Source organism: Danio rerio, chromosome 21 (assembly GCF_052040795.2).
Source record: "Danio rerio strain M-AB ecotype USA chromosome 21, GRCz13ab, whole genome shotgun sequence".
NCBI classification, from domain to species: Eukaryota; Metazoa; Chordata; class Actinopteri; order Cypriniformes; family Danionidae; genus Danio; species Danio rerio.
This window is the reverse complement of record NC_141041.1, coordinates 24,593,680-24,617,958: the sequence shown is the minus strand read 5'-3', so window position 1 is coordinate 24,617,958 and position 24,279 is coordinate 24,593,680. Positions and strand designations below refer to the sequence as shown.

The 24,279-nt window shown below is 38.2% G+C and overlaps 1 protein-coding gene across 9 annotated transcripts in view; it reads left to right on the top strand.

Moving 5' to 3' along the window:
- Positions 1-24,279, top strand: part of zbtb16a (zinc finger and BTB domain containing 16a) — a 147,993-nt gene that overhangs the window by 47,714 nt on the left and 76,000 nt on the right. For all 9 annotated transcript variants that reach the window (XR_015519439.1, XR_015519438.1, XR_015519440.1 and 6 more), the window contains 1 exon segment: positions 16,795-16,892. Coding sequence is in view for 6 of the 9 variants with exons in the window: in XM_087299200.1 (XP_087155326.1) it covers positions 16,795-16,892 (98 nt within the window). In the remaining 3 variants the exon portion in view is untranslated.

Sequence of the window (24,279 nt, the reverse complement as noted above, 5' to 3'; positions counted from 1 at the left end):
ATGATATAATACATTCATCAATAATTGTAAATGTTCATACAAAACTTTTTAAAAATAAAAATATTTAAAACTTTCAGGCACTTAATTGTCCGTTAAGCATGTCATAACAATCTTGTAAAAATGGCCATAGTGTGTAGATGTGAATGGACTTGAATTCAATTCAATTGTACCGCAGGTGCACCCGGAGGAAACCAACGCAAACACTGAGAGAACATGCAAACTCCACACAGAGATGCCTACTGACCCAGCTGGGACTCGAACCAGCGACCTTCTCGTGTCTCTCCCCATTTTATTTTGACTTACTAAATAATTCATTTAGACTTCTAGATTTGCTTTAAATACTTAAATTGGATTTCTGCTATGGGACACTGCAGTTTTGTACACTCGTTGCTGTTATGGACTGATATGCCAGAATTGTAATTGTCAGAGCAAGAGAGCTGTCAGGAGTTCTCAAATGCTAGCTTGTGAATTGGTTCTTGCTTATGCTGGCCAAAATTTGCCTCACATTTTTCTAATGCGGTTTGCTGAGCACCATGTGCTTCATAACTGTGCTCAGCTGAGCTTCACACACTGGCCTATTCTGTAAAAAAAAAAAAAATTGCACAAGGCGACAAACCACCAGACGGACTGACACGAAATCTCTGTGAGAGCCATTATCAATGTTCCGCGTAGAGCAGAAATCTAATATGGCACACATTCTTGACATTGCCGTGTTTTGTGTGCTTCCATTTTATTCTGTCTGACCCCTTCTCAGCGTCTCTCTTTCAATATCGCAGTATGTCTTCACGCCTTTATTTCCTGCCCTCCTCTTCTTCTTCTGTCTTCCTCTGCGTGCTAGCTGTTGACGGCACTTTCTCGGTGAGAGGCTGGTTTGTGGGTGAGTAACAGGGACGGTGACTCTGCACGTAGCAGGGCTCGGATGCCGCTCGGCCGTGCCAGACGGGAGGCTTGTTTACCGCGGGCGGAGGGAAGCTACAGCCCGGCTATTTCAGACCACTGCTGTTCTCCAGCAGGACGGAGGGTGGGGGCATGACTGTGCAGATACCTCGTCTTGGCAGGGTACGTGCGCGCGTAGGCTTCGCCAACACCTGAAACTCCCCTGCGGCCCAGGCCGAGGTACGAGGAGGTATCACGACACCGCAGGGCGGAGGTGTTTACGCTGTCTCGCGTTTCTGGGGTCAAGTTCAGCCAAAGCGCTCCGTCTAGACCAAAATAAAAGCATAAATCAAATCAAAACAGAATCTATAAATCCATGGACCACCAGCGAGGCCTCGCATGTCACTGTCTGCGGATCATATTCCGCCTAAAGTCATTGCGTAACGCTCCTGTCGACCGGCATGCACAAGCCTTCCATGTCCTATTTGAGCCTGTGCCCAGACAGCCAAACACGTCTGTTTACAAAGGGTGTCATAGCAGGTGGCAATAATGATGATTTGAGTTGAGGTTGAGGCTTTTTTTATGGTAATGATAATACATCTGCGCTCGGCTTCACAGGCTGTTGCGCTTAAATTTAAGCATCTTGTTTTTGCGCATTCCACCTTGTATAAGTTGTTATTTAGTTTCATCTTTATTAATGTAACAGGTGCCAGCTTGTTAGAACAGGAAGAAATGTATTTCTCCCCGAGCATGGCAGATATAAACTGGAACACACAAGAGGGTACAAGTATTTGATGTCATCTGAACAGGGAATAAATTATACAAGACACACTGGAATGTTTCTTGCCTGCTTCTGTCTTCTTGCTCAAAAAGAGAAGACCTAAAGTTAGACATCCTTGAGGTTTCTGCCACTTGATTGAAGGTGATGCCCATGAATAATGCATGGCAGAGGGAACTCTCGTCTGGGGCTTTTTATAGAGCCACGACGCGCTTGTGTGCGCTAGCCTCACAGATCTGAAGATCAACAAATGGCAGCGGAGGAAAACAAGAACATAACAAACTGCTAAGGAATGTTGAGAAATGAAAGAATTGCTATATTCAGAGATAGAAAGAGGCAGGCGTTGTGATAAAAGGAGAAGAAAAAGAGGATTTGGGAGCTCGCGCTGCCATTTAACCTCACACTCTGCCAGGCTTAAAGATGTCAGTTAACCCAGCGCTTTTCTTGTTTTCACTCGCTCTCTCTCTTTCTCCCTCTCTCCTTTTCTCGCTCTCATTTTTACCAAGAAGCGCAAACCCTTGATTAGCCGGCACAGCTATTATTGTAAGTGTCACAGGCTTTCAAATCACAGAGCTAATCACTGAACACAGACCTGATATATTTGCAAACATGAGTGTCCTCCAAAAAAAAAAAAAAAAATCAGGACCCCTCCTTTCATCGCCATCAATAACCCTAAACTTTGCGGTATCTCTTTTATTGGCAAACGCGCCGGTCATTGCGCTCTAGTTTGTGTCATTAGGTTAATGACAGAGGCTGTCTCGTAATGGCTGCCGGTGAATGAGGCATTAGGTGCGAATCCTTTCCCCAGTGAGGGTGCAGGTATAAATTGTGGATTAGAATGAGGGGGAATGTGGCTCTTTTTCCCAGGTAGCGCAATTAGGAGCGGCGGCTTAAGCCCGCTTCCTGACAGAGCTCTTGTGTGCGGCTAATGCGCCACAGTTCTGCCTGTTGACTCCACAGAAAAGAGGCTTCGAAAGGATAATGAAAGGAGTGCTGTGTCGTTCCCCCGGACAACATAATTGAGCTTTGTTCAACGCCCCAGTCTCCCAATACACCTTCACTGTCTTGTTTTTGAAGAGACCCCCTCCCTTCTCATAGTAGAGCCTGGACTACATGCTGCTTATTTAACCTAGCCTCCACGGTGTGGTTCAGCCACCCAGCGTGGGATGTTCGCCGAAAAACAAGATTGATCCACAAAACAAGGCAGGGATTTATTGATGACATCGGGCGTGGAAAAAAAAGATGTTTAGGGTGCCTTTTGTAATTTCATGCAACAGGGCTGCGGTTTTTAAGTACGGCAGATCCGTTTCCAAGCCTTGCCGTCTATGGCCTGCTCAGGCAGCTGCCTTTTAAGTTGGCGTACTAGCTGAAATTCAACCTCATAAGTTACTGATTTGGAACATTAAGCTAATGATTTTCCAACCAATCATAACAATGTGTAACACAAAATAAAAGCGTATAGTAATCCATATTTAGTCTAGTTGACGCATGTGTAGGTAATATATGTATTTACGGTATAATCATATTATAATTAATGTAATAACTTTAATTTCTTTTTACTATCCTAAAGCAGTCATATTTAGAATGTTTAATGATTGATATTTTTGTTAATGATATTATAACTTGGAATGCTCTCTTTTTCTTTGGATTTGTTTATTTTCAAAGTTTCTGAGTACCTAAAGTTGATATCCTACAGTACGTTTACTGTAATACCCAAGTCCCTTTAAGGCAAGTAATTTCACTCAGTGGCCATCTTTGAAACACTTCTGGAGCCTGCTCAGGCATTCTGTCTGAATGGGAAAACATCAAAGTCTAAAAAACTGCTTACGATTACGTTACATATTTGCAATCGGCAATAAAATTAGACAACATCCGTCTCAAGTTCCATTTCTAAGCTTACAAATCAAACAAAATCTGCATTATTTTCAGGTTACCCAAACTAATGCGCATGTGCACTCGAAAGAAACGAGGTCACGATATCAACCTTATTTATGGCCATAATACACATCATCGTCCTCTGAATAATGATCATCTGGTGACGCTGCTCTTTTTACTCTTGGTCTTGATGGCGAATCTCCTCCAGAATTGACAGAGACTCTTTGTTTACAAGTTTTTGTGTGTTTGATTAATTGCTGTCATGTGATGTGCGTTTAACAGTATGGACTGTACCCCTCGTTTGTTTTATACAGATTATTCATTCATTCATTTTCGGCTCAGTCTCTTTATTAATCTGGGGTCGTAATTAACCGCCAACTTATCCAGCATATGTTTTATGCAGAGGATGCCCTTCCGGCTGCAACCCATTTCTGGGAAACATCCATACACACTCATTCACACTCATACACTGGACAATTTAGCCTACCCAATTCACCTATACTGCATGTATTTGGACTTGTGGGGGAAACCGGAGCACCCGGAGGAAACCCACGCGAACGCGGGGAGAACATGTAAAACTCCACACAGAAACACCAACCTACCCAGCCGAGGCACGAACCAGTGACCCATAAGATGACAGCACTACCTACTGCGCCACCGCATCGCTTATAAAGATTTCAAAACCAAAAACCTTTTGTTTCCAAGTGAACTTGGTTCATTTAAAAGCACAATTTTCAAACTTTGTGGATTGATTTTTTTTTATGTCTGTGAAGCAAGAGTTCACTAATATTTAACTGCTTTTGTTGGCCACTAAACTGTCATAAAAGCACACGTCTGGTCTGAGCTTTTCCACCGGAAAAACGTCAATCTATAGCAATCACTGTTTGGCTCCTACACTAGTAGACAGGGCTTAACTCGCCATATTGTCCATTACACTTTTCCCCATTCAAAACTATATAAGTGACACATCTTGTGTATTCTATACTCTTTGGTAATATTAGAAGTTTAGAATACTTGTGTGTTTGTATATATGGCAGTATTGAATGATAGTATTCTATGAATGATTGCTTTTTGTTTCCTTGTGGGATTGCTGTGTTACTTATATTTCATTTATTTATTTTTCTGTTTAATTTAATAGTATGACAAATGTTTCAGTTACACTTTAGTTTAAGTGGCGGTACCCACTGTTAACTACTGGCATATTACCTGCTATTAAGAGACCCAATACTTAAACCCAAGTACTACATTACTAATTATAAAGCAGCAGCAAATAAGCAGGTTGTTGAGCTAAAAATCTTACTTAATTGTTTTCTGATTAGAAGGATTTATACCTTTTAAAATAAAGAGACCAAAGTTTATTTTGCTTGACCTTTCTTGATTTGCTTGCTTTGTGAATGTACAATGGATGGACTGATTTATTCATGGATTTAACTTTCAAATCGTTATTTAATGATGTTGTCAGTGTGGTACTGTAAATATTTGCCATGTTTAGATCTGTTTTTAATTTGAATGTCTGTTTGTATGAATAATTTATCTATTTTTATTATTAAAGTGTTGATAGTTTGATAAATATTTTACTTTAGCAACAGGAATTACATAGTCATAGTCTGGAAGTATGCATGTTTAGAATTTAGCAATGTGCTACGCTGACCAATAGAAAACTGCTTTGTGTGCTCCTGTATCCCTACACTATTGACCATACACAATTGATACATTATGTTCTTGTTTCATTTCACTAAAGCAATTGAACATTTAGCCACCTAATGATGCTGGCAACCTTTTGGGAGAAGGCTTCACATTATGAAACGTATGACATCTATATAGGCAGGCAGCTCGCTAGGATTCAGAACGGAGCCGAATTGTTGGCTGCTATTCAGAACAGGCCCATTAAAGGTTTTGATCGCCTGCCATTTTCCTCTCATTCACACAATACGTTTTAAATGTTGTCTATACTTATCAGTGGAGCTGTAGGTAAAATCAGTGTCTGTGTGTGTGTGTGTGTGTGTGTGTGTGTGTGTGTGTGTGTGTGTGTGTGTGTGTGTGTGTGTGTGTGTGTGTGTGTGTGTGTGTGTGTGTGTGTGTGTGTGTGTATATAGTATAAAAAAGCCCTTTGAGGATGGTAATAAAGGCAGCCACCCTCTGCTCTCGCACTGTCTCGCTTTCTCTGTCTGCGTCTCTCTCCTCAGCCGCTACTCATCTATGCTTAGCACGAGTTTGCAGTATGTGTGAGTGTGGCTGGAATTCATATGAATGTCTCGCCGCAGGGAGAGAGGGCCGAGTCATTGATATGTACAGGAGGACTCCTGATAAACAGCCCGCGCCGCTGAGAATTACCCAGCCATTTGATACATTCCGATCATGAAAAAAAAGGCAGAGAAAAAAGATCTTGAAACAAAGGATAGACATAAAGACGGGGTTGGTAAACAGTGAGAGAGACTGGCAGTACTATGTAATTTTCTGTCAGTCAAAATAATATATTCAAGCACAATTGTATCTTATAGAGCGTAACCACATTGTGTGTGAGAGAAAGAGATAAAGAGAGCGAGGGAGAAGTGGCGCACGGCTCATAAACGCAGTAATGGCTTTTCATGGATGCAGTTGCAGGGGTTAAGGGTGGGCTTATCTCGAACAGCTGAAATTTGGTTGGTTTTTGTTGTTGATGCTGTCGTTTTGTTTTTTCGCCATCTGATTCGCCATTGTCTGCCTCATTCATTCTTAATGGACTGGAAAAGACTGGGGAAAAGACATGCTGCTAGTCTCACTGAAGATTGCTAAAATAAAGCAGATATACCGCAAACAGTCAGTTTAGGGGTGTCTCATCCCTTGCAGGCGAGACAAACTCTTTTCTATCTTTTTTTTATTCCTAGCATAGAGCTCCATTTGGGGCGGGAAATAAACCTGAGACCACTTTTATATACAGTATATTTAATTTTTTTATTTACTTAATCAAGTTCATGATTTTCTTGTGAATCTGTAGATGTAAAATTAAGGTTAATATGTGTAGGCTTTTATGTTCTCAAACATATGATAAAACAACTATTATAATATTAGGATATTAATCTGTAGGTCTACTGTTAGTTAAAATGCAACATTTTGTAAAGACTTTGATTATCCTGATTTTAATTCAAAGTGAAGTGATGGCATCAGAATACAACTATTCATAATTCTAAAATTGAATTATTATGTTTGAGACATATGCTTGTTATTTGTCATTGACATAATTATTAGACTTTTTTCAATGGTAAAATGAAACACATTTGTCATTATTAGATTTTCTTTTACATTAAATTCAACATTATATAGGCAAGAGTACTTAGTGAACCAGTAAACCGTTATTTGCATGCAAAACCCTTTTTGTTTGCTATGAAGGAAAGAATATATCAAATGCTTGTCTTAATCATAACTCTAATAGGCAGTATTATTAAAATGATGTGCGCACTTTCAGTTTCACTTTTCATTGCCGACTAGGCCCATATCATGGCTGCCGTCACTTTTAGTTTAGTTTGCAAAAAACTGAAAGTTGTTTACAACTTTATTACCTGTTATTCACAGCCTCACTAAAGTAGAGGCACGTCCTCTCGACAGCAAACAAACCATGCGTCAGCTCATCTGTGATTTTAGCAGCCACGAATACGTCATTACATTTTAACAGAAATGACATTTTTGGGTTAATTATACTTTATAAATACAGTATGTGAATGTGACACTTTTAATGCCATTTGGAGGTGTCCAACGTATATATAACAATGTGAAGACTTGTGCGACTGCCTTTATGCTTCTTATAAAAAATATAATTTGCTGAATCGTAGAAAAGCTGAATTAATATTTTATTTTTATTTTTATCAAAATTATTCATTTTTATTTTTTTTTATGCATAGATCATGTTCCATGAAGATAATTTGTTAGTGGATCAACTCAATTTATGATTAGTAATATGCATTGCTATAAACTTAATTTTGACAACTTTAAAAGCATTTTTTCGCTATATATATATATATATATATATATATATATATATATATATATATATATATATATATATTTTTTTTTTTTTTTTTTTTTTTTTTCCCTCAGGTTCCTGATTCTAAAATAATTGTATCTTATCATAACGTTTACAAAATTGTAAATAAAAATGTAAGAGACAAGAAAGTAAAAGGCTCTTTCTTTTTTTATACTTTCCAGGATTACATATATTTCTTTAACAAAGGTAAAAAGACAATATTCTGATTTTAAAACAAACATTTTTAGTTTCTGTGGTGACCGCTAGATTTTACACAGCAGTTCTTTCACATGACCCTTAAGAAAGCAATTTAAGATGCTTATTTTGTTATTCAAATAACAATTGTTGTTTTTTTTCAATTATTCAATTATTATAAATTTTAATTAATTATCTAAAACAGGGTATCCACGGGGTCTTAATGTCTTAAATCTCAAAAGCTAAATCTTAGACCTCAAAAGTCCTTAATCTACGAAAATATTGTGTTGTAGGTCATAAACCATTTTTTTTTTAAGTTTTAATTTTCCTGTTTTGTTTTTTCCCACTCTGTTTTATTATTATTATTGTAGACTGAAGTGGTTGACAGCTATTGTTTTGTTCTGTTCTTGGTAGGGGTTATAGGGGTTTGAATGGATATTTTAGAAAATAAATAAACTTTAAAAATTATTATTGAAAAGCAAGAAACTAAATTATTATTACTGTGTATTAAATTTATTAAATTTGAATAATTTTTGATAGAGCAGGTGAAAATCTTTAGCATTTTGCCCTGTTTAAGTCTAAAATTTAATTCATACTGGTCTTAAAAATGTCTTAAACTCAGTTAAACCTGCAAAAACCCTGTGAAATATAAATGTTTTGTAGCATTATACAGAATTTTATTGCAGTTTCTTGAAATAAAATGAACAAGTATTCTTATACCATGTTGCTTAAAATACATTAAAAATAGGCTTTATACAGTATATAGATTTGGATTATTATGTGACTTTTTAATTCGCTCCTTATTTTTCATATATTCAAAAATGTATCACTCTCACATCCAAACATAAGACATTTATGTTTCTCTGTTGACATTTAAGCATTGTAGTAATAAAAGTCCTTATAACAGAGGTCAGTCAACTGTCATTTTCTAAAGAGGATCTTTTGAAAAGTCAATTAACATTAATCATCATTATGGTAATGTTGTGGCAGCGTAGTGTCAACACCTCGCTGAAATCTCTATTAAGCTCAAGTGCAGCATTGGATTGACAGATTGGCCCCCCACCCCACTTTCTCTCTCCCTCTCTTGTGCATTGTTGGCCCCCTTTGACAAATACCTTAATCTGAGTGTGCACATGGGCCGGCATGCCTTTTAGGGATCGAGTGGGACCTTCTAAAAGCAGATGAATGAGGGGCATGGTTGGCTGCACGGGCCAGCTTTTCTGTTCCCAGGAACAGCCCTTCACTCTCCCATCATTTCCTGTGCATTAGCATCTCTTTAGCTTAGCACAAATAGCCTACCTTGCTGCCATCACATGCTCTTCCGCCATGCTGCTCACGAGCCTAGTGGTACTCCACCTTGTCCTTTTTCATCCTAGGGTTTTTCATCTGCCTGACCTGATGAAACGGGTTAAACTACAGTAGATTGAGCATAGTGAAGCATGGTTTGGTTTGACAGGTGTAGCATTTAGCATCGGATCAGCACCCTTTGTCAAATATGCTTAGAATTTGAAAGGAGTTTGAGGGGTGTTTAGATGCTTGTGTTGTGTTGTCTGAATAGGCTATTGTAGTTGATAAGTTCAACTTTTTTCACCTATGTAAGAGCTTAAATATTTAAATACTTAGCGACTGCTAAAACTATTTTATGTAGTAAAAACGTAAATTTGGATATGTACTGCATATGCCATGTGTGACCTACCAGCTTCAGTTGCGTCAGATATTTTACCACTCAGGATTTATGAAATAAAAACAACATCAGAAAACTTACGGAAGCAAGTCATCTGGACACATTTTGGGTATTCTTTTATGAGTGTTGTAAACTTGGATGCACTACATTGCATAGTGATTAGTAGGGTAATAAGCAAATAATTGATTCATTGATTTCTGAAAACCAAAGTAGGTAGATCATGCCCAGTCAATGAATGAAATGGTGTACAGATCTACCTTTTTATCTTTGTATCTCATGCTTAAAATATGAATTGTATGGAAACAGGGAGAGATACAACTTACTGTTGACTTCTTTTACATTTCTACAGCCCTGGAATCCAAATAAAAAATGTGTCTATTGCTAATGCTGTTCTAGCATTACTTTATTAGTCAGAATTGTTTTTTTTTTTTCATCTTATCATTTATTATGGGGGCAATACTGCCACCTATTGTGTTGGAGGGTCAAACGGCCATGGATTATTTCTTTCATAAGACTTAATAATATTAATAATACTTTTTATTTGTATAGCAAAGATAAAAAGGTGTGTCTGAACACGCTTATTAAAACATGAATGCTGGGGGATTCTTTCACTTCATTTGGGAGACAATTCCAACTTTTTGGAGCATAGTGACTAAAAGAGGTGCTGCCAGATCACATCAGATTTACAGAGTGAAATTCTAAAAGTTTAGCGCTAGAAGAGCGTAACAATAGCCAATAGACTAAATGGAATAAACTTGCTGTAATAATATGTATGGCAATATTTATGGGTTTTGGTCTTGGCGGCATAGATCTGCTACACTGCTGCTGTTTTGATTGTTTATGCAGAGCAAATACAGAGACTTTCTTCTGCCAGTATTTTTGCAGATATGCTGTCTGAGAACATAACACGCTGTTACAATCATAACATGTTACCCTGTTGCAGATCTATACATAAGTGGGGCTGAGCTTAAATGTTGAGGAGCAAGCTCATTGGCTACTGAGTGTAAAAACACTATGTAGTTAATGACTTGGGTGATATCCAATCCTTTCCTACTATTAACCTGTGTGCCCAATAGAGTTTCTTGGCAGAACTTTGTATTTACCATATTGTCAACATATTAGCATAACTGTTTTCTTTTTATGATCAAGCTTATTGTCAATACTAATCTATTCTATCCTTTTGGGGAGTATTATCAGCAGCAATCTGCTTAGCTTGATGACACAGTGATATGCTTTAGCTGTTAAACTCTCTCAGAAAAGTTACGTTTTCTTAATTATTCCCCTTTTAAGCACTGCTGCTGCGGCCATAAACATTGTTGTGGATTTATTGTGACACTGAATTAAAAAAAAAAAAGTCCAACTATAAGTTTTGTTTTGAGGTGTCATCTGTCATGAGACACTTAAATCTTGCTTCCTTCCATTGTGCTGTTATTAGCCAGTTTTAAATACAAAAACATCCTTTAAGAAATCTGTCTGAGGTTCAGATGAGCCCAAAAACTGTCATGTTTGGTATACATTTACTCATCTCATGTCATTCCAAACCTGTTTGACTTGCCTATTTCTGTGGAGAACAAAGTATAAAACAGTTTTTTTCTTCCTTCTTACAATGGAATTCAACAATCATTAAAACCATTTGATTACCACCATCCTTCACTCTCTACCTGTAAGGTTGGCAACAGCATAAGTGATGGCACTCAAGTCATTTCAGGCATGCACCTAGTCAGCCTTGCAAATATGCAAATATTTCACCTACTTGCATGCCTTTCATAGGCAGTATTTTTCATCTTTCCAGTCTGCTGGGGGGGCTGTGAATGAGCCACGCTGACATGGGGAAACTACTGGCTATGATGTACGACCCGGGGTCCAGTCAGGAGTGAGAAAGTTCAGCTTTATATGGGCCGGGATCTAACAGCTCAATAACACAGGCCCGTAATCTACTCCGGTTTCAAACACAGGGCTGATTTACGAGCCAGCACGCCACTCCGGCATTGAAATGAGGTGTTCAGCATATGTTTTGTTGACATAAATTTAAAATTTATTGCCGTTGTCAAAACTGACTGTTAGACAAAGTCGCTTATTAACTGAGTAAATGGCTTGAGAGTTTTATGCCTGCTTCCTTAATGACTACAGTCAGTCTGTTTGAGGCACACCGAGTGCCACCCCTCCCTTTTCTCTTCTGCTTTCACACACACACCATCTACAGTTTTTTGTGGCAAAGCCAGAGCACAGCTGGTTGGAGAGGCCTGGGGGGAAAAGGAACTGCCGTAGTTCACACATACAAGGTGTGTGTGTGTTGAAGAGGTGGGGTGCAGGGGCATATATGTCCCATAAAATCTACAGAGGGTTTACTTCTGGTTGTCCAAAAAATAGAATTTGTAGTAATTGCAAGGGCAGGTGCTCTGTGACTTTGCCTTTACGATAGGACTGCTGCCGCGCTCCACGCTGGACACAGGTTTGAGCAAGTAACATCCAGGGTCGCCCTCACTTTCCAAGTACCTGTAAAAGTAGAGCACAGATAAAACTAATGACCTCCCTCTGCTTTTAAGCAAACCGTGGTATTGCATGTAAACCTCTTACTGCTTCAGCGAAGTTAAAAACTAAGTCTTCATTAACTTTCATATTACTGTAATTATAATATACTTCGTTTCTTTGAATTAAATTATTTAAGTTTATTTATTATAACAATTATATTTCAAAGATTTTTATTTTGTATTTTATTTATTTGATAATTTTTGTCATTTTATATTTGACTTATTTTTTGTTTATTTTTATATATACAACAACATTTAATATTGTGCTAATCTAAATGTTAATAAATGCATTTATTTTAGTGCGTTAAATAAAAAATAATGCTTTGAGTAACTTTTAAAACTATAAACAAGCATGTATAATTACATTTCCAACATGATAGATTGAGATTCATCGAATACCTGCTGGATCTCACGAGGAAACGTTACTGTTTTACATTTTGTCTATTTAGTGGCTAATTCATACGAATTCGTACGAGTTCAGTCATACGAAAATGTATCATTTTTAAAAGGAGGCATGGCACCAAAGCCCACCCCTAAACCCAACTGTCTTTGGGGATGAGCCAATCATACTAAATTGTAGATATAGTGTTGCAAATACAGTGTAAATCATTAACACAGAACATTTAAAAACTTTGAAGAGTTTAGATTAAGTTTTTAATTCAACATCTCAATATGTAGTGAAAGTAGACCCGTCCTGCCTGATGTAGCCGTTCTGTCTTTTCTCGGCTCCGAAATGTACCCTCAGGGCTTGCAGGGTCAGTCCGACAGTGTGCGCTCTCTGTCAGTCTCTAATCAGGGGAAGCGCGCTCTCCTCAGACCTCAGGAGAGGGACAATGCCTAGATTGAAGGCACACAAAGGCCTTTGAGTGTTCCCCCTACAGTATCTCTGTATTGTGCCGCATTAGCCCAGATCCCAAAGGTGCACAGACCCCTGGCTTTTCCCAGCTCCCCCTCGCGCGCTCACTCGCCCGCCTGTCTTTTGAAGTGCCCTTTATCCTGGAAGGCGTTTACAGGCCTTTTTAATTACTTGCAGCTTGCCAAAGGGCTTTGCTGCTTCATTCTTCTCTTTGTTTGTTGGGTCTCCACAATCCCCATCTAGAAGACAGCCATCAGGATTTTGGATGCATTGCAAGTTTTCTCTCACCCCCCCTCTTTTGTTTATTTTTTGGAGTCTCTCTTTTGCGTTTCTCAACCCCAAATGGTTTTCCATCAGTGCTTTTTTGTTGTTGCTGTTCTTCTCTCGTTGAGGTTAAACCACACTTCCTTGCTTCATAATTCTAGCCACTATTTCCATGTTCTGCCAATTCTTGTTTATAAGAACAGAGAATAAAAGCTAAAATCATTACGACCCAGCATGTGATGCTGATTCTCACAACTTCAAACAGAAACCAGAGGAGTTGTTCGATAAAAATAGTTTTTGGTTAGTGTGTCCTTATGGAAGAATCAACCATTGAATCAATTGTACTACTGCTTATGGATTTCACTTGCAAAATGACACTGTTTAAAGAAACAAACAAAAACTGTCCTTAGGTGTGTTTTGCGGTGTTTTATCTATGTAGTATGAATGGAAAGTGAAGAAAGCACACGTCTTTGTAACTCATTAAAGATGTATACATTTGGCACCAAAGTGCAAACAATGAGCTAATTACCACTCTGGAAACAATTACCAAATGCTGTAAGCATGCTTATAAAAACCAATTCAGTTCACCACTCACAGCAAGTTGCCAGTGTTCTCGCAGCATTCTTATGAACCTCATACTTTGAGCGGCAGTCGCACCACTGCAACCCATGAAACAACTTACCTGCCATGACCGGGTTTCGTACTCTCAATGGGTGGCTTTGACCAGCCTGAGTTTAATTCACCAGTGGTGACTTTTTTTTTTTTTCTAATAGCTTATTAGTAATCGGATGTGATGCATCTAAGGATTAGTGCGTTGAAAAGATGCAGATGCTCGGGATCTTTTGTTGTCAAGCCTGAGAAAGTCACACATGTGCATTCACTCGTCGATTCAAAGCCACACATGGGTTAAGTGCCAAAACAGAATGCTAATGGTTGAAATGGTAAATACACTAAAACATTGCAAAGTCTGCACCGGGTTTAAGGCTTAATCCAGGGGGGGACAGTGAGACAAAAGGACATCATTGTCTCTTCCTGTACTTGTGCGGCACCATGTGCCAATACAGAGTTGTTTTAGGATCTTAGCATAATGAGATATACACAAAGAGTTGAAGTACTTAATCATTTCTTATAAATATTCTTAATTTATTTTTACAATTAGATATTTCAGTTTGGCTTGGTGATGACCAAAAATGTTATCAGTGGATATAGTATAAAGGGCTTGACATTAACACCTGCCAATCCGCCAAATGCAGGTAGATTTTACCTGTGGCGTGTTGGACAGCCGCTCTCACTAGCCACTTTGGCTGGTTGAGAATGATTATTAAATTGCTATTGCTGGCTTGTCACTAAAGATTAGACCGTTTGTCAATATGTGTGCAAATGTGATCTTTGAATTGATATGCAGCCTGACTGTTTACACAAGCAAAAAAAGCAGGTGATAATGAATGAACAATAATGAATGAGTGGATCATGCCCACAGTGAGACGCAGGCTTTCTTCGTTTGCTGACGAGGTGTGTAGTGTTGTGCGCACAGGTGATGTGATGTGCACGAGTGTTTTAAAAGCTTCCACGCTCGTTTCCCTTTGTAAAGCAACTGTGCCTAAAATGCAACTGGTTCTCTTTGAAATAGACAGGAAAAAATGCCATGCTTGTGCACCCACAGTCTTACTATTTTCGAGAGCTCAAGATTCTTTCTAAGCAGAAGGTTGCTGCTTTCCCTTTAACCTTTCTTTTAACAGATTATTAATGGGTCTAACATTAACCATAAACACGTGATTATACTTTCATTATTGCACACAGTGTTTTTCACCTGCTTTCTTTTGCCAACAGTAACTTTTGGTAATGGTCTAATTATCACCCTTTACAAAAACATTGCTTTAATAAAATATTAACTCTCTATTTAAATATTGATAACTCGTGATCTGGGACCTGTAGCCAGGACAGACCACTGTGCATAGTTTTAGATACATGACTAATTCTTTTAAATATCAATTGTTTTTTTATGTTGAATAAAGTGTATGTATAGCTAGATTTTGCTTGCTTTGACACATTATTTAAAATTTGTGGCAAGGAAAAAATAAGTTTGGTGTGGCCAGAGAGAAAAAAAAAAGCCATGAGAAATAAAACTAATTGTAATGCGACACTATGAAAGCACAACCCATTGCACATTAACTATGCACATTGAGCAAGATCATACACAACACACAAAAAAAGTTGAACGAGGAGGTATCTGGACTTAACACAAAATTGAAATCGAGTATTTTTAGAATGCCAAAGTCAAATTTATGCATTAAAACATTTTCCCAACAACAATTTGTGGCTAGTGAAAAGGGCAAGTGGCTAGTAACATTGGAAAACTAGTGGCTAACTATTAGAATACAAACACAGTGGCTGGTGATCAAAAAAGCCCTGGCAATATATTTTTTACATCTTATCTTTTGATATTTATCCAAGTAGTGATTTACTGCCAAAACCATTATAAAAGGGTAATTTGATAAAACTTGTTTTTTCCTTCCTGTATCCTAGATCACTAATATTACAGCATGATGCTTGAAATATCAAGTCGTGAGTTTGATTTTCAGAGAAGACAAGAACTAATTAAACGTATACCCAATAAAATGGATGTTGTTTTGGATAAAACATTTAGAAAATGCATAAATGTTAGTTAGATGATGTTCAATAGTTTTCTGCAGTTATGGTTTTATTATGATATCTGATATCTTTCCATTTAGTTTTTGACAATCATGCTCAGAAAGATTAAAATCAAGATTGAAATAGTAATAGTTGTAAAAGTTTTCACCCTCAAAATATAGAGTTTTCTGCAAAATTTTTCATTTTGAGCAATTTCTGTATATAATTCCTTCTATTGCGCAGCATGAGGTTGAGTTTAACTCAAATACTCTGCAGAAGGTGCAGTTTGATTGGAGAGCCAATTTAGATGTGATTTGTTCCACACTATATACTTAGATTAATTGTGCAGTTTAATTTATCAAATTGCTTTGAAAGTCCACTTGACTCAAAATTCAGTCTGGGCACATGCTTCGCTGTGACTCCCTTCTGTTGGGTCAATCTTTCCTTGATACTCAGAGATGTTATAATTCAAGAGAACAAATGTTTCGCTTTTAGCCTCATGAAAAGTTGACCCCTTGTTTGAAATGGACCCTGCAGCCAAATCCAGCCATTAAAGTCAGTCTTATCTGTGGGCTCATGGCCATCTATATGTTCCTGTTTAGATAAAGGGCTCCTTCATCTCTGCTTAGGGAATTGAATGAATGAACAATAGGACTTTAAAAGCTTGTGTGCCATTGGTAATTTTTGGCTTTCAGGCATTTCAAGATGACTAGTGACAGGCTAAAGTTGATTGTAATTGAGTAACATGAGAATAATGTTACCTGAGGTGTTTAATGACAGAGAGACGAGCAAGTTTAGCTACAAGTGGTTGAAAACGATGGTGTATTTTCACTCATCATAGATGAACAGCACTTTCACACATCTCGTATATTAGTTTTTCCAGAAAAAACAAGGACTCCAGTTCTAATACCAACTGTCTTATCCATTGTGGGAGAAGTGGGAGAGCTTATGTGGTTGGGAGTAAAATTATGCTATTCAGTCTTTGCCATTTAGCTCGCTAATCGAATCCTGTAGTATACCCAGGTGCTCCGAAAGCCTGTTTTTTTTGTGCATCTGACATAAACGGTGTTGGCTGATGTTATTTTGTCCTGTTTCTCCCTGCAGGAAGCTACACAGTGGAATGAAGACCTACGGATGCGAGCTATGTGGCAAACGCTTCCTAGACAGTCTGCGCCTAAGGATGCACTTGCTGTCTCACTCAGGTAACATCACTAATGTGGATCCTTGTTTTGTAGGTTTGGGCGAAATTTGTTTTTTGAAGTGATGTATGTCGATTTACTCTGCATGGTGAATTGAGGGATGTCTTTATATGTTTCCAGTTTATTTCTGGATGTTGTCAGTGCATGTTTTTATGGTGAGAGGAGTGTTTTCTTTAATAGAGAAGCGCACTTTCGTGGTCTGTAGTGAATCTGGTTTATATGGAGTCTATAAAAGCAGTGGGTTTCCAGTACAGGCCAGCAGGAATCTCCCTTTACCTCCCTCTGCGACTGCCAAATTCACAGGCCAGTGAAGTCAAAGTCCTTACCGCACACCAAACATGCACAATGGTCAAATTTTGTAGACTTTTGGCCCCCCTGTGGAGCACACTTGGGTTTATGATAATTAAGAGCGAGTGCTGTGCCGAGGTAATTGATTCCACAGTAATTAGGGGTTTAGATTAGATTAGATTAGTTAAAAAAAGAAAAAACTAGCAGATTAAACCACCAAACCTTTTCGACTCTTAACCTCGCACCGGTGGAATATTTCCACGTCAATATCTTCATATAGTGAGATGAGATTGACTTTTTACAGGGACGTTTAAAAAACACGGAGTGGAGAGATGAGTGACATCTCACGCTGGGCCGCCCAATTCAATTCATGCACGGCTCAGCATGGCAGACGCTGCTCTAAGGAAATATCTAATGTTTATTTTAGAGGCTGTTCAAATCCCAAGATGCATGTTCAATAACAGACTCTGTGGAGATATTGTAGTACTCGTGCGCTCATAATGGCAGCCCACGGAGCATGTACTGCACGGTGACATTTATGAGAGCTGTTCTGCAATGAGACAAAGAGGCCGAGGCTGAACTCCGATGAATACCTCTGTTTGGTATTCTGCACTGACCCGCAGAGACGCCTGTACTCGTGCGAAAGTATGTTCCGTGTCATTATAGTAATCCAGAAATCCTTATGGGAGACTGGCTTGTGCAGTTTGGATAATATGACTGCGGATAATCCTGTGCTCAGAAGCTGGGTTGCATGAGACTGTGGACTAGAGAACGCTTCAAAAAGTCCTTTGTAAAGCCACCGACTCTCTAAACAGACGAACTGAGTGCCATTTGGTGTGTTGTTGGTGTTTGCGAGGCCTAACACTTCACCCTCTCTGGATTACTGCAGGAGTTTACTGTAGGCTGAAATTTGGTCTCTGCGGCTCAAGTGTTTAAGAGTGTTGCTTCGCGTTCAAACTGTCCTTAGGTCAGAATGCGGACTCGGGTCACTCTTGAAATTGTTAACCTAAACCCCTGATAAACAGAATTATGGGTTATCTGCAATCATGTTTTACACTGCTCATACTATATCTGGGGTTAATGAATAGTCCTGGGTATTCGTTAACAGGCGTTTTACACTGTACATTCCTAAACCCTGGAGTTAACGTTGCATATTTACAGCTTTTCTTTTGACATTTCTTTCTTTTGAAGTTTTTACTCAACTCAACCTCTCACTTGCTGCTATTTGCACCACACTTGTTTCATTTCAAAATGTTATTGTAAACCTTGCTGCTCAATTTCTGATTTGGCTAACTATGGAGCATCCAGCAGCATAAGGCAAACATTTCAGTAAACATTTTAGGCCAAGTATCTTTTCTACCGGAGATACGGTTGTCCTAAAAAATATATATATATAAAAAAAATAAAAAAAAAATAGTACACACACTTTAAGAACGGTATTGCAGAAAATTTTGATGTTTTTAAAACCTTGACTTTTCCAAATCCCGGTATACCTTGAAAACAGTTATCGACCCATGCCTACTTAAGACCCCGGAGTTAACACCAAAAATGCAGTGCTAATAATTAGGGCTGTGTGATTAGTTGAAATTGTAACGAAATCGTGATTTGGAAATGCACAATTTCTAAATCGCCTTATAGCACAATTTTCCCGCAATATGGTATTTGAACCAATCATAATGAAGCACGCCTAAATACACCGTGAGAACAGGGGACTGAATACCCTGCATATACAGGGATGATACAGGGAGTTCAGCATAGGAGGACTTGATGCTAGAAAAAGCCAACATCTGTGGCTGATGTATGGCAGAACCAGGTAATTTGTAAGTCAGTCATATATTGTACCTAGAAGCGAGTGGAAAGCTTGGGTGCGTCACTTATTTCAGCATTTTCAACGTGCTTTGCATACGCTGCTTTGTCGTTGCTCAGTGACCATCAACTGTTTTTTTTTAGAGGATAACAACCTAACAAAACATTGCTGCAGTTCCGATAAAAGTTTTGTGTATGGAGAGAATTAAAAGCACTTGATGTTCGGGTGTCTTGTGTTTGTCTGAGGTAACCGAATTGTGGATATTCCATACAAAATATGAAGCTGATTGGTCAGTTCTTGTTATGTTACTGGTTGTGCGGCTTTCTAAAAAGTTGCATTTAAAGTTTGTCTGAAAAGAAATGTTTTTAGCTGGGTGTGCTTGGCATATACAGTACGTGCTTGCTGCGTGCCACTTTTAATATGTGCACTCAATCCATGCTCCTCCTTTGGAAATAATGGACTTGTGTGCGTAAAAGAAGCGATATGTGAATGACCTATTCCACGGCAGCGTCACAAGGAGGTCTATGATCTATGCATGACAAAACAATTTGCAGTTTGACTGTTTGTACATGTTGACTCAGAAAATGCATTATCAGTATTTGTATTTATCAGTCTATATATTGGTTTGTTTTCAAATATATAGAGTTGTGCATCCATACTGTTTGTCCTGATGCTACTTTTTTGACACTTAACTCCTCTTTCTTTTCATTTTCTTATTTTGCTGGTGCTGCTTCCTCTGCTTTTCGGTTCATTTCCATTACTGTCATCATTTGATTTCTCTTCTCATCATCATCAAAATCAACTGCTGCTTCATCTTTACCTCCTTCCTCATCTTCATGAATTAATTAAAATAATGTTATACTTAAAGCTCATTTTACAAGTCAAACTCTGATAGATTTAATCTGATTTAAAGTGCCTCCCAAACCCTTGTGAACTGGTCTCTGAAACAAATCCTGTCAAAAACCAGTAGAGATCAGAATACAGAAAGTGAGTGTGCTTGGACTGTGTTCATTAAGCATTCTGCCACCAACAGTTTCTGTTTTTCCCCCATTTATTTACTTCTCTTATAAGATTGAGCTGAAAATGAGAAATGTCAGTAATCAAGATGACAGTTTTGCATTTAAAACAGCACAAGAACCAGTCGTAATTCCTTAAGATCTCTACCAAAAGAGCAGCGCCAGACAGCCTCCCTCAACAGGCGGAATAAGCGAGCAATGCGAGGCGGCTTATTTTTAGTGCATCAAAACAGAGCACAAAAAAAACCCCTAGAACAAAACAGTTTTAACGTTCATATGCTGGATGCTTGACACACAGCGCTAACCTGGTTTTTGTTTGTAGCAGTCTGGCTCTTGAGAGCTTCACTCTTGTGTAATGCTCAAGCTTTTCAGTGGAAACACTTTTATAGACACAGACAGTGGCAGAGAGGCAGAGACATGGCGCAGCTCTTTGATTGTTTTGTTTTGTGTTTCGTTTTTTTTTTCTCCCTCGCATCGCTTTGTTCTTTCATCGCAAACTTTCTGTTTTTATCCTTCCTGTTCTGAGCGGTTTGATTTTTATCAGCGCTCACAACGGTGACACCAAGCAAGTGGCTTTGCCCTCCACCTCCTCCGCTCTCTCCTCTTCAAGCGAAGGTGCTGAAGAATGGTATTAGGTATGTTGTGTGTATTGTGGTATACCATTTCAGTCACACTCGCACACACACACACACACCCCTTCACTGCTCTCGGCTGGTGCACGCTGTCTCTGTTTGTTTTATTGTGGACTTGGCAAGGCGCCAGTCTGGGCCGCCTGCCACAACCCAGGGTACAGTATGTACAGTGAATCTTGCGCCAGCTTTTTTTTTTCTTTCCTGTGTTGTCTTTTTTCAGATAATTGTTTGACAGCAGTGGTTGTGGTGGCTGTTTTGTTTTGTGCATTTTTTTTTCTTCTTGCGAGGCCTCACATCCTGGAGTTTGGGTGGAAGTGCTCTGCGGTGAGGGCCTGATAATGGAAAAGTGCGCGCGTGTGGATGTTTTTTTTTTTTTTTTTTTTTTTTTTTTTTTGTCAGGTTTAAGGTCAACATGGTCTGGGAGCTGCTGGGTAGCGAGGCAGCACAGTATTGAAGCAAAAAAAAGTGGGGGGAAAAAAGTGACTCAGCCATTTGGAGCACGACTAGGCTATTAGTGTTATGTGAGCTTCCCTTGTGACTTCAAAGAGTGCAGAGCGTGGTCTGGGTAGGCTAGCCAAGGGACATATTTTGATCCATTTTTGAAAGGGGAAGCAAAGCTTTTCGGTGGGATTACAGATCAACATAGGCTGTTTGGCATATATCATCTGTATTTTTAACTTTTAAATACTTTTTAATCTGCAGCTGTAACTGACTGTAGCTGTTAGAGGTTAGAAGCTATTGTGCTATAAGCAATATAACACAGAAACATTTTAATGTTTGTTTTTATGTGTTTTACTTATTTAGGTTGCCAGAATGTTATATACAGTTGAACTCAGAATTATTAGCCCCCCTCCTTTTTTTTAAAATATTTCCCAAGTTATGTTTAACAGAGCAAGAAAATGTTCACAGTATTTCTGATAATGTTTTTTTCTTCTGCAGAAAGTCTTATTTGTTTTGTTCAAGTGTAATTCAGATATTAACTGTCATCATGGCAAAGATCAAATAAATCAGTTATTAGAAACAAGTTATTAAATCTATAATATTTAGAAATGTGTTGGAGAAAAAAAAAATCTCTCCGTTAAACAGAACATTGGGGGAAAATAAACGGGGCTAATAATTCAGGGGGGCTAATCATTTTGACTTCTGTGTGTTATAAATGTATGTTATAAATATAATGTATATTTTATTCAATGTCTATTTTTTTAAGTAATATATTTGGAAATTTAGATTAGATTTATTTCATAATGTTATGCAAACATGTCATCTGACTAATTTGCATTCTCTAATGTAGATTATTCAGTATATATTATAAGTAAATTTTTTAAATTTGAAGCTATCAATAGTTGTATCTGTTTCAATGATTGTATCTGGTCAAGGAATCTATGTATTATTATATATAATATAATTAAAATATTTTTAAAAAAATGTATTTTATTTTTTGTTTATCTTTATATAAAAAACGAATAATATAATAATTTGCAATAATAAAATTGCATAATATGGGCGTCACAGTGGTGCAGCGTGTAGCACGATCACCTTACTGCAAAAAGGTCGCTGGTTTGAGCCTCGGCTGGATCAGTTGGCATTTCTGTGTGGAGTTTGCATGTTCTCTCCATGTTCACATGGGTTTCCTCCGGGTGCTCCAGTTTTCCCTACAAGTCCAAATACATGTGGAATAGGTGAATTGGGTAAGCTAAATTGTCCTAAAAAGTAAAAAGTTTATATTTGTGAATAAGTGTGTATGGATTTTTCCCAGTGATGGGTTGCAGCTGGAAGGCCATCCGCTGCATAAAACATATGCTGGATAAGGTGGCGGTTCATTCCTCTGTGGCAACCCCAGATTAATAAAGGGACTAAGCCGAAAAGGAAATGAATTAATTTTGCACAATTTTTAGTAACGTTTTGCTGCTTTAATTTTAAGCCTTTTTTATGGATGTTATGCAACTTCTGCATCAGATTAATTTGTCCAGCTTGTTTAGCCTGGGCTGTTTAGCATTTATAATATTATTTTTTTATGTTGCATGCATTTATGCATGTCTTTTTCATTTTGGTATTTTCATATTTTTTAGGATGCTATGCAACATGTCTAGGTGATCATCTCACTGATTCCTGTTGCTTCAGTGGAGGCTGTTCATCATCTATCATATTTTTTATTGAAGCTGTGGTTGTGTTTTTGCTGTTCTTCAGGTAAAGCAGGCCGTCCACCAGGTCTTAAAAAGTATTAAAAGTTATAAAATCTATATAGAGAAATTTAAGACACCTAAAAAGTATTAAAAGGCTGTTTTGCAAGGGATTAGATTTTATATAATTTTTGATTGTACAATGTATGGTTGTTTGCTAAAGTTTGCCTGAATTAAATCTGCCAATATCAGGATGCTGTGTAGTTTATGAAATCTATAAAGTCCTGCTAGATTTGATATAATGCTGCTTTGTTTACTGCAGTAACCAAGGCAACACCATTATTTCTGCAGCTCTATGGGTGCCAACCTTTTGAATTAGCTAGATTAAATAGATTTGTATTCAGTATATGAATAATGGTTTAGTTTTGGATTAGTTTCTTACATTAATATTTAGTGAATATTGGAAGTTAAATCTTGCCAGGTTTTCCGGTTGAAACTAAAGTGGTTTTAAGGTCTTAAAATGTATGGAAAGAGTCTTTAAAAAAAGGTCTTAAAAGGTATTGAGTTTTGCTCTGATTCCTGTATACTCTCTAAAGGCTGACAGCTTGAAGTGAAGTATCTTGCGGCAAACACAAAATATGAAAGAATGATGAAATGTGAAATGAATATGAAATATGAAAAGCTTTCTTTCTTTTACTTACCTGTTTGACCATAACTGACTGAACTGACCTGTCCACACACACACACACACACACACACACACACACACACACACACACACACACACGCATACATGCAGAACGTACACTTGGGGACTGTGTGAACACTCTCATTAGCAAGCCGGAGTGCCTGGCCCAGGCTGATTAAGTCTGTGTGTTATTCTCCAGAGGGCCTAGCCAGTGGACCTCACTTGACTTCATTAGCTCAGTAGACTGAGACAGGCCTAACACAGCAAGACCCCTTGTATACACCATCCAGCAGCTCGCCATGCACATTTGCCATTACAAACACACACATACATGCTGTGTTTTTTTTTTATTTTTTTTATTTTTTTGCTAAAAGTTTTGTTACTCTTCTGTGGCAGTCATTTAGAAAAAACTGAAATCGTTTTCTTGGCTATTGTGATCTATCAGCTGTTGCTTTCAAGTTGACTTGCGAGCACATGGGCTTTTCTTTTCTTTTGATGACAGCGAATTAGCTGTTTCAATTATGGCTGTGTTACTTGGCCCGCAGGCTGTTCTTTAGCTCTATTGTTGCCGAGCCATTATCTGCGTTGTGTAGGAGCTTTTGTCAGCCCATTTCACATTGGTTTCCTGGTTGGTGTCCTCAGCTGCATGTGTCGACACTGTGTTTAAGCGCAGACGCAGAGCTCAGATCTGCATCCTCCTCCTCCAAGGTGAGAAAAATTATTGCTGCTTTCATTTCTCAGTTTAGCGTAATCTCGAGACATACTGCAGTGAGTCAAATTTGTCTGGTCTGTTTGTGTAACAGAGCAATGCAATGGTTCTTCATGGAGCTTTTCTTCAG